Source organism: Triticum urartu, chromosome 1, assembly GCF_003073215.2.
Source record: "Triticum urartu cultivar G1812 chromosome 1, Tu2.1, whole genome shotgun sequence".
NCBI classification, from domain to species: Eukaryota; Viridiplantae; Streptophyta; class Magnoliopsida; order Poales; family Poaceae; genus Triticum; species Triticum urartu.
Window position 1 is genome coordinate 525,137,256 of NC_053022.1, and position 14,402 is coordinate 525,151,657.

The 14,402-nt window shown below is 40.0% G+C and overlaps 1 protein-coding gene across 1 annotated transcript; it reads right to left on the bottom strand.

The window, feature by feature from the left end:
- Window positions 1-10,446: 10,446 nt before the first annotated feature.
- LOC125537459 (protein transport protein Sec61 subunit gamma-like) lies at window positions 10,447-10,767 on the bottom strand. Its single transcript, XM_048700782.1, has 2 exons — window positions 10,653-10,767; window positions 10,447-10,568 (listed from the first exon to the last, which is right to left on the bottom strand). Exons 1-2 carry the CDS (start codon window positions 10,744-10,746, stop codon window positions 10,453-10,455), a joined length of 210 nt encoding a protein of 69 aa, XP_048556739.1. The 5' UTR covers window positions 10,747-10,767; the 3' UTR covers window positions 10,447-10,452.
- Window positions 10,768-14,402: the final 3,635 nt, after the last annotated feature.

Below are 14,402 nucleotides of genomic sequence, written 5' to 3' on the forward strand. Positions count from 1 at the left end.
GCTCCTCTTGCCAATACTGAATCTTGTGAAATCAATACTGCTTTGTTGAATCTTGTTATGAAATATCAATTCACCGGCCTTCCTAGTGAAGATGCCGCTACTCATCTGAATAGCTTCGTTGATTTATGTGATATGCAAAAGAAAAGAGATGTTGATAATGATGTCGTTAAATTGAAGCTATTTCCTTTTTCGCTTAGAGATCGTGCTAAAGCTTGGTTTTCGTCTTTGCCTAAAAATAGTATTGATTCTTGGAACAAGTGCAAAGATGCTTTTATCTCTAAGTATTTCCCTCCCGCTAAGATCATCTCTCTTAGAAACGATATTATGAACTTTAAACAACTTGATCATGAACATGTTGCACAAGCTTGGGAGAGAATGAAATTAATGATACGTAATTGCACTACTCATGGTTTGAATTTATGTATGATTATACAAAATTTTTATGCCGGATTGAATTTTGCTTCTAGAAATCTTTTAGACTCGGCCGCGGGAGGTACTTTTATGGAAATCACTTTAGGAGATGCTACTAAACTCCTAGATAATATTATGGTTAATTATTCTCAATGGCATAGTGAAAGAACTTCTAATAAAAAAGTACATGCAATAGAAGAAATCAATGTGTTGAGTGGAAAGATGGATGAACTTATGAAATTATTTGCTACTAAGAGTGTTTCTTCTGATCCTAATGATATGCCTTTGTCTACTTTGATTGAGAATAACAATGAATCTATGGATGTGAATTTTGTTGGTAGGAATAATTTTGGTAACAACGCTTATAGAGGGAATTTTAATCCTAGACCATATCCTAGTAATCCTTCTAATAATTATGGGAATTCCTACAACAACTCTTATGGAAATTATAATAAGATGCCCTCTGAATTTGAGAATAGTTTTAAAGAGTTTATGAATTCACAAAAGAATTTTAATGCTTTGCTTGAAGAGAAATTGCTTAAAGTTGATGATTTGGCTAGGAACATTGATAGAATTTCTCTTGAGGTTGATTCTTTAAAGGTTAGATCTATTCCTCCTAAGCATGATATCAATGAGTCTCTCAAAGCCATGAGAATTTCCATTGATGAGTGCAAGGAAAGAACCGCTAGGATGCGTGCTTCCAAAGATGCCTTTATTAAAGCGTGTTCTTCCAATTCCTATGAAAATCAAGATGAAGATCTAAAAGTTATTGATGTGTCTCCTATTAAATCTTTGTTTTTCAATATGAATCTTGATGAAACTGAATATGATCTTCCTTTACCTAGAAGGCGTTCTAAAAATTCGGAGTATTTAGATCTTTATGATGAAATTGATGAAAGTGGGATTGAAAGAAATAAAAATCTAGATGTTGCTAAACCCACTATATTGGATTTGAAGGAATTTAATTATGAAATTTTCTCTTTAATTGATTGTATTTCCTTGTTGCAATCCGTGCTAAATTCTCCACATTCTTATAGTCAAAAGAAAGCCTTCACCGAACATATTGTTGATGCCTTGATGAAATCTTATGAAGAAAACCTTGAGTTGAAAGTTTCTATCCCTAGAAAACTCTATGATGAGTGGGAACCAACTATTAAAATTAAATTAAAGATCATGAGTTTTATGCTTTGTGTGATTTGGGTGCTAGTGTCTCCACTATCCCCAAAACTTTGTGTGATTTGCTAGATTTCCGCGATTTTGATGATTGCTCTCTAAACTTGCATCTTGCGGATTCTACTATTAAGAAACCTATGGGAAGGATTAATGATGTTCTTATTTTTGCAAATAGGAGTTATGTGCCCGGATATTTCATTGTTCTTGATATAGATTGCAATCCTTCTTGCCCTATTATTCTTGGTAGACTTTTCCTTAGAACAGTTGGTGCGATTATTGATATGAAGGAAGGGAAGATTAGATTTCAATTTCCATTAAAAAAAGAGCATGGAACACTTTCCAAGAAAGAAAATAAAATTTCCATATGAAACTATCATGAGAGCCACTTATGGATTGCCTACCAAAGATGGCAATACCTAGATCTATCTTCTCTTTTATGCCTAGCTAGGGGCGTTAAACGATAGCGCTTGTTGGGAGGCAACCCAATTTTATTTTTATTCCTTGCTTTTTATTCCTGGTTAGTAATAAATAAATTATTTAGCCTCTGTTTTGGTTTTGTTTTTTGTGTTTAATTAGTGTTTGCGCCAAGTAGAACCGTTGGGAAAACTTGGGGAAAGTCTTGTTGAACTTGCTGTAAAAAAACAGAAACTTTAGCGCTCACGAGAACTACTGTCATTTTTATTTGGAAAATGATATTTAGTTAATTATTTTTGCAGATGATTAATATATAAATTCCTCACGTACAGCAATTTATTTTAGAATTTTTGGTGTTCCAGATCTTGCGCTAGCTACAGATTAGTACAGACTGTTCTGTTTTTGACAGATTCTGTTTTTCGTGTGTTGTTTGCTTATTTTGATGAATCTATGGCTAGTAAAATAGTTTCTAATCCATATAGAAGTTGGAATACAGTAGGTTTAACACCAATATAAATAAATAATGAGTTCATTACAGTACCTTGAAGTGGTCTTTTGTTTTCTTTCGCTAACGGAGCTCACGAGTTTTCTACCTTAAGTTTTGTGTTGTGAAGTTTTCAAGTCTTGGGTAAGGATTTGATGGATTATGGAACAAGGAGTGGCAAGAGCCTAAGCTTGGGTATTCCCATGGCACCCCCAAGATAATCTAAGGACACCTAAAAGCCAAAGCTTGGGGATGCCCCGGAAGGCATCCCCTCTTTCGTCTACTTCTATCGGTAACTTTACTTGGAGCTATATTTTTATTCACCACATGATATGTGTTTTTCTTGGAGCGTCTTGTATTATTTGCGTCTTTGTTTGTTAGTGTGCTACAATCATACTTTCTGTACACAGCTTTTGAGAGATCTATACATGAATTGGAATTTGATAGAATACTCTATGTGCTTCACTTATATCTTTTGAGCGTTATAGTTTTGCTCTATGTGCTTCACTTATATCTTTTTGAGCTAAGTAGTTTTACTATATGTGCTTCACTTATATCCTTTTGAGCGTTATAATTTTGCTCTATGTGCTTCACTTAGATCTTTTAGAGCACGGTGGTGGATTTATTTTAAAGAAACTATTGATCTCTCATGCTTCACTTAAATTATTTTGAGAGTCTCTTAATAGCATGGTAATTGGCTTAATAATAATATGCTTGGTATTCAAGATTTGTGAAACTTTCTTTTGATTGTGTTGAATACTAAGAAAAGATTGAAGCATGATAATTGTTTTGAGATATGGAGGTGATAATATTAAAGTCATGCTAGTTGAGTAGTTGTGAATTTGAGAAATACTTGTGTTGAAGCTTGTGATTCCCGTAGCATGCACGTATGGTGAACCGTTATGTGATGAAGTCGGAGCATGATTTATTTATTGATTGTCTTCCTTATGAGTGGCGGTCGGGGACGAGCGGTGGTCTTTTCCTACCAATCTATCCCCCTAGGAGCATGCGTGTAATACTTTGCTTTGATAAGTTCTAGATTTTTGTAATAAGTATATGAGTTCTTTATGACTAATGTTGATTCCATGGATTATATGCACTTTTTCCCATCCTTCCACCATTTCTAGCCTCTCTAATACCGTGCACCTTTCGCCGGTATCATACATCTACCATATACCTTCCTCAAAACAGCCACCATACCTACCTATTATGGCATTTCCATAGCCATTCCGAGATATATTGCCATGCAACTTTCCACCGTTCCGTTTATTATGACATGCTCCATCATTGTCATATTGCTAGCATGATCATGTAGTTGACATCGTATTTGTGGCAAAGCCACCGTTCATAATTCTTTCATACATGTCACTCTTGATTCATTGCATATCCCGGTACACCGCCGGAGGCATTCATATATAGTCATATTTTGTCCTAAGTATCGAGTTGTAATTGTTGAGTTGTAAGAAAAATAAAAGTGTGATGATCATCATTATTAGAGCATTGTCCCAGTGAGGAAAGGATGATGGAGACTATGATTCCCCCACAAGTTGGGATGAGACTCCGGACGAAAAAAGGAGGTCAAAGAAGCCCAAATAAAAAAAGGAGGCCATAAAAAAAAGAGAAGGCCCAAATATAAAAAATGATGAGAGAAAAAGAGAGAAGGGACAATGTTACTATCCTTTTACCACACTCGTGCTTCAAAGTAGCACCATGATCTTCATATTAGAGAGTCTCTCATGTTATCACTTTCATATACTAGTGGGAATCTTTCATTATAGAACTTGTCTTGTATATTCCAATGATGGGCTTCCTCAAAATTGCCCTAGGTCTTCATGAGCAAGCAAGTTGGATGCACACCCACTTAGTTTCTTTTTGAGCTTTCATATACTTATAGCTCTAGTGCATCCGTTGCATGGCAATCCCTACTCACTCACATTGATATCTATTGATGGGCATCTCCATAGCCCGTTGATACGCCTAGTTGATGTGAGACTATCGTCCCCTCTTTTGTCTTCTCCACAACCACCATTCTATTCCACATATAGTGCTATATACATGGCTCACGCTCATGTATTGCGTGAAGATTGAAAAAGTTTTGAAAAAGTTAGAGTATGAAACAATTGCTTGGCTTGTCATCGGGGTTGTGCATGATTTAAATACTTTTTGTGGTGAAGATAGAGCATAGCCAGACTATATGATTTTGTAGGGATAACTTTCTTTAGCCATGTTATTTTGAGAAGACATAATTGCTTTGTTAGTATGCTTGAAGTATTATTATTTGTATGTCAATATAAACTTTTGTCTTGAATCTTTCTAATCAGAATATTCATATCACAATTAAGAAGATTTGCATTGAAATTATGCCAAGTAGCACTCCGCATCAAAAATTCTTTTTTATCATTTACCTACTCGAGGACGAGCAGGAATTAAGCTTGGGGATGTCTGATACGTCTCCAACGTATCTATAATTTTCGATTGCTCCATGCTATATTATCTACTTTTTTGCACTATATTGGGCTTTATTTTTTATATTATTTTTGGGACTAACCTATTAACCGGAGGCCCAGCCCAGAATTGCTGTTTTTTGCCTATTTTAGTGTTTCGAAGAAACAGAATATCAATCGGAGTCCAAACGGAATGAAACCTTCCGGAACGTGATTTTCTCACTGAACATGATCCAGGAGACTTGGATCCTACGCCAAGGCATCAGAGAGGCGGTCACGAGGGTGGGGGCGCCCCCCCTAGGGCGCGCCCCCTGCCTCGTGGGCCCCTCGAAGCTCCACTGACGTACTTCTTCCTCCTATATATACCTACGTACCCCCAAACGATCAAAACAGGAGCCAAAAACTTAATTCCACCGCCACAACTTTCTGTATCCACGAGATCCCATCTTGGGGCCTGTTCCGGAGCTCCGCCGGAAAAGGGTCGTCATCACGGAGGGCTTCTACATCATCATAGCCTCTCCGATGAAGTGTGAGTAGTTTACCTCAGACCTTTGGGTCCATAGTTAGTAGCTAGATGGCTTCTTCTCTCTTTTTGGATCTCAATACAAAGTTCTCCCCCTCTCTCGTGGAGATCTATTTGATGTAATCTTCTTTTTGCGGTGTGTTTGTTGAGACCGACGAATTGTGGGTTTATGATCAAGTCTATCTATGAATAATATTTGAATCTTCTCTGAATTCTTTTATGTATGATTGGTTATCTTTGCAAGTCTCTTCGAATTATCCGTTTGGTTTGGCAAACTAGATTGGTAGTTCTTGCCATGGTAGAAGTGCTTAGCTTTGGGTTCGATCTTGCGGTGTCCTTTCCCAGTGACAGAAGGGGCAGCAAGGCACGTATTGCATCGTTGCCATCGAGGATAACAAGATGGGGTTTATTTCATATTGCATGAATTTATCTCTCTACATCATGTCATCTTGCTTAAAACGTTACTCTATTTTTAACTTAATACTCTAGATGCATGCTGGATAGCGGTCGATGAGTGGAGTAATAGTAGTAGATGCAGAATCGTTTCGGTCTACTTGTCACAGACGTGATGCCTATATACATGATCGTGCCTAGATATTCTCATAACTATGCTCAATTCTGTCAATTGCTCAACAGTAATTTGTTCACCCACCGTAGAATACTTATGCTCTTGAGAGAAGCCACTAGTGAAACCTATGGCCCCCGGGTCTATTCTCATCTTATTAATCTCCATCACTTTAATGTTGCTTTATTTTTACTTTGCCTTTTACTTTTTACTTTGCATCTCTATACCAAAAATACCAAAAAAATTATATCTATCAGATCTCACTCTCGTAAGTGACCGTGAAGGGATTGACAACCCCTAATCGCGTTGGTTGCGAGTAGCTATCGTTTTGTGCAGGTATGAGGGACTTGAGCGTTGCCTCCTACTGGATTGATACCTTGGTTCTCAAAAACTGAGGGAAATACTTACGCTACTCTGTTGCATCATCCCTTCCTCTTCGGGGAAATACAATACAAGCTCAAGAGGTAGCAGTAGGCGTGCCCCATCCTCGTGGGCCCCACATAGCTTTACCGGCGTACTTCTTTTGCCTATATATACTAGTATACCCTAAAAACATCAGGGAGAGCCACGAAACCACTTTTCCACTGCCGCAACCTTCTGTATCCATGAGATCCCATCTTGGGGCCTTTTCCGGTGATCTGACGGAGGGGGAATCGATCACGGAGGGCTTCTACATCAACACCATAGCCTCTCCGATGAAGCGTGAGTAGTTTACCACGGACCTTCGGGTCCATAGTTATTAGCTAGATGGCTTATTCTCTCTCTTTGATTCTCAATACAAAGTTCTCCTCGATGTTCTTGGAGATCTATTCGATGTAATACTCTTTTGCGGTGTGTTTGTCGAGATCCGTTGAATTGTGGATTTATGAACAAGATTATCTATGAATATTATTTGGTTCTTCTCTGAATTCTTATATGCATGATTTGATATCTTTGCAAGTCTCTTTGAATTATCGGTTTAGTTTGGCCTACTAGATTGATCTTTCTTGCAATGGGAGAAGTGCTTAGCTTTGGGTTCAATCTTGCGGTGTCCTTTCCGAGTGACAGTAGGGGCAACAAGGCACGTATTGTATTGTTGCCATCGAGGATAAAAAGATGGGGTTTATATCATATTGCTTGAGTTTATCCCTCTACATCATGTCATCTTGCTTAATGTGTTACTCTGTCCTTATGAACTTAATACTCTAGATGCATGCTGGATAGTGGTCGATGTGTGGAGTAATAGTAGTAGATGCAGAATCATTTTGATCTACTTGACACGGACGTTATGCCTATATTCATGATCATTGCCTTAGATATCTTCATAATTATGCGCTTTTGTATCAATTGCTCGGCAGTAATTTGTTCACCCACCGTAATACATGCTATCTTGAGAGAAGCCACTAGTGAAACCTATGGCCCCTGGATCTGTTTCTTATTATATTGCATATCTTTTATTTACATCACATCTCGTTTACTATTTTGCAATCTTTACTTTCCAATCTATACAACAAAACACTACAAGAAATATGTCAACTTGTGACCTTGACTATTGGTCACTGAAAGGTCATTGTTTTTCATTTGCGACCTTTTTGTGACCAAAAACAGAAGGTCAAAAGCTGGCGGTCGTAAACTGAAATTAACGACCTTCTCTGTGAGAAGGTCGTAGACGTTTACGACCAAAATATGCCTATTGTTTTGTTTTGGTCACTAGCAGCCTCCCCAGACCACGTAGGCATCCAGCATGGCAAGCTGATGTGGCACAAGAATCAGCCCGGTCCGATTCGGTGTTTTACATGGGCCGAGCCCAACAATTCAGCCTATTTGTGTTTTTTCTGTCTGTCAATTTTTGGTTGGGTTCATGTGCCAAGCCCAACATTGCAGCCTTTTTATTGTTGGATTGTGGCCTTTTTGTCTAAACGAATTTAGTTTTTCTTTTTTTCCCAAAAGAAGGGTCCACTAGTTAGACGGGTCATGGTTGCCAGGTTCTATTAAAGTGGGACCCTTTTGGTAGCATCATATTACAGATTACAATTTGACAGAAATAAATAGCCATGTTTAAATAAGAATAGACAGAAAACACAAGTAATATTTCAAATAACAACAGCGAGAATCAATCACAGTCATACAGATATACTGGGATCCTTCTGTCATGACACAGTTACAACACAGATACAAATACAATCAGTCACATAGATATAGGGACAATCACAATGAGAATTGACAATCAGCACAAACTGGGCTCCTGCTCCAGTCAGATGAAACTGTATGCATGACTAACTACGCGACCATAGTCGACTAGGCTACCTTCGCTACACTAGGACAGCAATAGAATTATCATCATGCCTTCGGCCGTCGCCCTGTTACATGAATCAGAAGACAAGAATCAAAACACTGGAGCCAATATATTATGAACAGAACATTCAAAAAAGGACAAGTTCTTTAGAAAGATAACACAAATTCAGCTAATACAATGATTTTTGTTCCCCAGATAGTTAAGATGATATACTCATTCATACAAGGTGATGCAAGAAATAGAGCACTTTACTCATAGCATGCAGAGTATCATTATTATGTTCATAGGGTTTATAGTGCCTGGACTTATTAGAATGGTAGCATATCATCATATACGTCCGTATGTTGTAGCCCATTTGAAATGTCTAGAAAGACTTATATTTAGGAATGGAGAGAGTAGAATGCAGCATGCGATAAAACCAAAGGATTAGCCAACAATAAAAGAAGGCACTTAATTAGTTCATTACATTTAGTTAAAACTGCTTATATGAAGCGCATGACTAAACCATTTAGTTAACATAGCAAGAAGTGCCAAGGAGCATAGTATAGTACTGCACTAAAAGCACCAAGAATCTTCTGGACCAACAACAGAAACAACCAAGAAGCACTCATTTTTCAATTCATAGGGCTAAAAATATATTTATCAGAATGGCACTGAAATCAACCTCTTTATCTATCATCACAAGGTCAATATGCTTGATAGGCCCATTATGAGTTGCCCTACGGTAATGCCACAGATGAGACAAAGGACACACACATTGATGTAGACATTGGCAAGACAGGAACCAACAAAATGGTGCTTGCCATCTGCAAGGAGAAAGCAGAATACCAAAAAGGTTAGGAAAACAATATAGAATGTTAAAACAAAGAAGAGATGCACCCACTCATTAGAGAAGTAGCATACCCAAAAAATGTGAAGCACAAACGGCCACCAAGAAAGCATATTGTTGTATACATTGACAAGATAGGAACCAACAAAATGCAACAGACGAAAACCAAACTTTATACAGCAGGGAATGATTTACAATAACCAAAAGATTTTGCACAACAAGCAGTAAATAGGTAGTAGATATTAACACCCATGACATAGGACCAGCATAAAAAAAGAGCATCGGTGTAGAACAGGCATATAATCAGTGTAGTCAGCAAAAGATAGGGGGAAGAGAAATTGAAAAACCCAGAAAGAGCATTCATATATGAGGCACTAAGCTGTATGAACCAAAAGACTATTGACATCAGCTAGCAAAGAAATGGCAGTTGGCACCACACATATCGGACGACCACATGAAACAGCTAGAACAGACTGGTAGGCCATAGCGAACATGGTAAATAGAATAATGCACATATTGTAGAAGACACCACCAGCATGGATTCTAAGAAATGGATTGGAAGAGCTCAGGAAACACAATGTTCCTGGTCTGAGAATCAGTAGTACCATCTTCATTTTCAATCAGGATTTTCAAAGCCTTTTTTGAGGTCACACGCGACACTGCTACATAAAGCTGGCCATGCGTGAACATAGGTGCATTAAAGTATAGATCAACACTGCATAACATGTGTCCTACAATATTTTGACTCCTACCTATTTTCTTATTTTACAAAAGCTTGCATGCGTGTATAGATCAACTTTATATTGTGAATACATAAAACTGGCCATGCGTGAACACAGGAGCATTAAAGAATGAAGAATACATTGACACATAGCACGAACCATGGACAAACGTTGGTATGTAACCTGTCTACTCAGTAGGTGCCAATTTAGATGCACTGAATCGACACCAACTTGGGCGAACTGGTGGTATGTGCAGAAACAGCGAAACAATGCAAAAGCTCCTCTTTTCCCAAATTGTGTGGTGAGGAACCAGCCTATGCCCCCAATTCGTCCTGCGGAGGCAACTAGCGGCAATGACTTAAGCATGACCCCAGTTCCCCACAGCTGATTACCCTTGACTCATCCGAATTCTCCTAACAAGGAAGAAATTGGCAGGTCTATTTGGAGGAAAAAAGGATCTACTAAAATCTAGCTTACTAAATATTGGTCAGATCGCAGGACTGTGCGCGCACACCCCAGATCCAACAGATCACAGCGCGAGACAACAGGACCCAAGTCTAACTAAACCACGCAAACAAGAGGGAGACGGGATCGGAGGAGACGCGTTCAAACCTAGCCGGAGCCGACGATGATGTTGTTGATGGGGATGAAGATGAGCTTGACGAAGAAGCCGACGAACCCCATGACGACAAACCCAATCGCCATCCGCGCCGCCACCTTGGTGAACTCTGCGCGCTGAATCAGCGTCAGATCTGGCGAAAGAGGAAAAGGAACAGGATCCGGACAAGCAGGCGCGAGTCTTTGGTCCTTACCCTTGCGGTCGGGCTTGTGGCAGCGCTTGACGAGGCGGACGCTGTCCTTGGCGAACTCGTGGAGGGGGTCCACCATGGAGTCGACGACGTCCATGGCTGCTGCCGGCGGGAAGGCGAGATCTCCGAGCCGACGATGACAACGAGGTCGCGCGCGTGAGGGGAAGGGAGGGGGAAGCCGACGGGCGAATGGTGTGCTGTTTGGATTTGTGCTCTAGATCTGCGAGGATGGGAGGAGGAGGCCCGGCAGCGAGCTATGGTGGGAGGATGTGGTCTGAATAGGGGAGAAGGGAGCGGGGGCGACGGTGGCGGCGGGAATGGATCTCCTCGTCGCGGTGGGATGGGGAAGGAGGGGGCAGTGACGGGGATTGGGGTGGGTGGCGGATCTGGAGCGAAAGAATGCAGGCGGGGGAGGGAGGAATGGGAGAAAGAATGGAGGCGGGGGGTGGGTGGAAAATGTCCATGAGGACAGACCTAGGGTTTCGTCTCAGGTGGGTTCGGGCCGTTGGATCTGGAAGCATCCGACGGTGGTTGATGCGTGATCCGCGTGATATGCCCATGGTCCAATCAGAACGCAGCAAACCATTTGATGACCTTATGACCATATAAATTGGTCATGATCGATTCAAGATAAAAAATTTCTTTCCATTTTTCAGTGCTCAAAATGAGTTTTTTTGTGAAAGTCTTATCAAATATTTGTTCAAATGATCTCATATTGTGCACAATGGTGCATCTTGAAATTTCAAACAATGTTGCCTAAGGGAGTTTTCATTTTCTTTGCACGGAAAATTCATTTTACATTTTTCGAGTGCCCGAAAAGAGTTTTTTTGTGAAGGACCTACCATATATTTGTTGCAAAATTGTACCAAATCATTTTTCTAAAATACTAGGACACATTTAATGCACAATTGACCAAATGTTTGGGTATCAAAAGTTTTTGATCCACCTCTCGTGAAAAAGACAAATTTCCGCTGATTCAGTAGGAAGCGGGTCAAATTTGAACTGCAGCTGCCTCATAGTTTGTTCTTTATTTTTTCCAAAAATCATTTTTAGGTACATAAGTATCTATTTAATCAGAGAAACATCAAAAGTTTTCCAAGATTCAACCACTAGCTAGGAACGGTCAAACCCGCCGTTTTGATTGAAATTCGAAACGGGCATAAAAAATTCAAAAAATTGGAAAACCTTCGCATTGTGTCATTATATGTGACCATGTTTCCAGGAAAAATAACAAACGTATAATATGGCAATTATTTTAAAAAAGTGTTCTCAGAAATGAGCTATCATGCGTGAAGATTCATGGCTTTCAAGCTAAATGATCAATCTTATGGCCACATTCTTGGCATAGTTTGTTCAAATGATCTCATATTGTGCACAAGGGTGCATATTGGAATTCCAAACAATGTTTCCTAAGGGAGTTTTCATTTTCTTTGCACGGAAAATTCATTTTCCATTTTTCGAGTGCCTGAAATGAGTTTTTTTGTGAAGGACCTACCATATATTTGTTGCAAAATTGGACCAAATCAATTTTCTAAAATACTAGGCCATATTTAATGCACAATTGACAAAATGGTTGGGTGTCAAAAGTTTTGATCCACCTCTGGTGAAAAAGACAAATTCCCGCCGATTTAGTAGGAAGCGGGTCAAATTTGAACTGCAGCTGCCTCATAGTTTACTATTTATTTTTTCCAAAAATCATTTCTAGTTACATAAGTACCTATTTAATCATAAATACATGGTTTGGTGGCGATACGTCGAGGTTTGGGCGGTGCCCGAGGCCCCCAACTCTAGAGCGCGTAAACTCGCATGCCCGCCGCATGGTCACCGCGTGACCGTGGCGTTGCCATGCGTTCTGGGAAGCCTAGGCATGTCTAGTAGGTTTGGCACTCCCCAGGTAGATGCTTGGAAGAAAATTACAACATAAGATTCTCACGAGGAGACTGATCGATGCTCAAACATGAATTAGCACCCAAGTGTTTGATTAGTGGTACGGGAAATGCACATGGCCAATGGGCCTGAGTTTTGGCCGAGGATGGTCATCTACTAAGAACACTATCTTGGAAAATTTGCAGCTCAAATGGAGGAGCCTAGGTGTCACTTGCTTTGCAACGTACCACACTGGACAGAAATATGAATGTTGAAGCCACACTCACATGTATTGTTAAATGGGGCTCAAATTTTGTGGAGAGCAATGATTTGGGAATATAGAAGATGTGGCAAAAATTCAGCTCATTACGATATGCCTAGCTAGTACTTCCTTCACAACAGTTTGATTTGAATAAAAACTTTGGAAATTTGCCGAGGTAGATTTACCAGGCAAATGGAGTTGAATATTGGCATGAGGCAACGATTTGGATAGTAATGAATGCCCAATTTTTTGGGGAATTTTGGGAATGACAGAAATATAGGTTGCTTCACAACCTAGGGCAAAAACTGCCACATGGACATGACACATAGGCAAAACTGATGAGGTGGCGCCTAGTCATAGCAACCCACCACAATTTACAAGGTTATGACCATCTATATTGGTCATGATCAGCTAGAAATAAGGCAGCAAACCAGTACTATCTACTTTATGACCATTTCGTGTAAGGAAATTACGACCTTTCTGACCAAAATGGTCGTTATAGTTTAGGGTTTGGAGCCCCCCGAACAGCTTTTGACCAATTGGTCTGAAATTGTCATAGATCTATGATGAATTCTTCCAGGGTCACTGACAGAAGGTCACTAGTTGACATATTTCTTGTAGTGAAAATACCAAAAATAATTACTTTACTATCTTTATTAGATCTCACTTTTGCGAGTGGCCGTGAAGGGATTGTGTAAGTGCATCTAGTGACACCCCTAGTTGGTTTTGGAGTATTGATGACAAACCTAGTTGAGGGACTAATGTGTTTGTGAGAATTGCAGGATAACACAGGTAGAAGTCCCTCATTGATTCGGTTTTCCTACCAGAGATGACCCCTAAAAATGTATGAAGACATTGATGTCAAAGGTGGTATATGAAGATATTCTCATTGAAGACTATGACAAGAGAAGACATCGCATGAAGCCTATGGAGCTCGAAGACTTAGATCTTTTGTAGTTCTGTTTCTTCTTTGTTGAGTCATAGGAACCACCGTACTGTTAAGTGGGGTCCAAGTGAACCAGTCAGAATGACTGAAGTGATGCTTAACCAAAACCTATGTCTTCGAGTGAAGACTATGAGAGCGAAACTTGTCCAGAGTTGGACAAGTCAGCTTTGCTTGTAGCCCAAGTAAAGCTGCCGCGTGAGTTTGAAATCTGACCATTGGAACACGTGTCAGTTCCTTAGTGACCCAGGGTCATTTCGGACAAATCAGGTCGGGTTGCCTAGTGGCTATAAATAGCCCACCTCCTACAACCATAAACGGTTGGCTGCTCAGAGTTAGAGTACGGATTTTGTCATTTGAGAGCAACCCACCTCGAAGCCTTTGAGAGAGAATTCCTTGCGAGGATAAAGCCCTAACCACCCAGAGCCAAAGAGTGTTAGGCATCACTTAAGTCTTCTTGTCTGTGTGATCTGAAGACTTATTACACTTGAGGACTGTGAATCCTCCAGTCGGTTAGGCGTCGCGTTCTGAGCATCCAAGAGACATTGTGGATTGCCGGTGAACAAAGTCTGTGAAGGTTTGGGAGTCTACCTTGAAGACTTACCAGAGTGATTGGGCGAGGTCTGTGTGACCTTAGCTCAAGGGGAATACGGTGAGGACTGGGTGTCCTAAGCTGCGTGTT

Coding starts and splice junctions, on each gene's coding strand:
- LOC125537459 (XM_048700782.1), bottom strand. CDS start 10,746: ATGGACGTCGTCGACTCCATGGTGGACCCCCTCCACGAGTTCGCCAAG. Junction 10,569..10,652: donor CCACAAGCCCGACCGCAAGG/GTAAGGACCAAA, acceptor TTCAGCGCGCAG/AGTTCACCAAGGTGGCGGCG.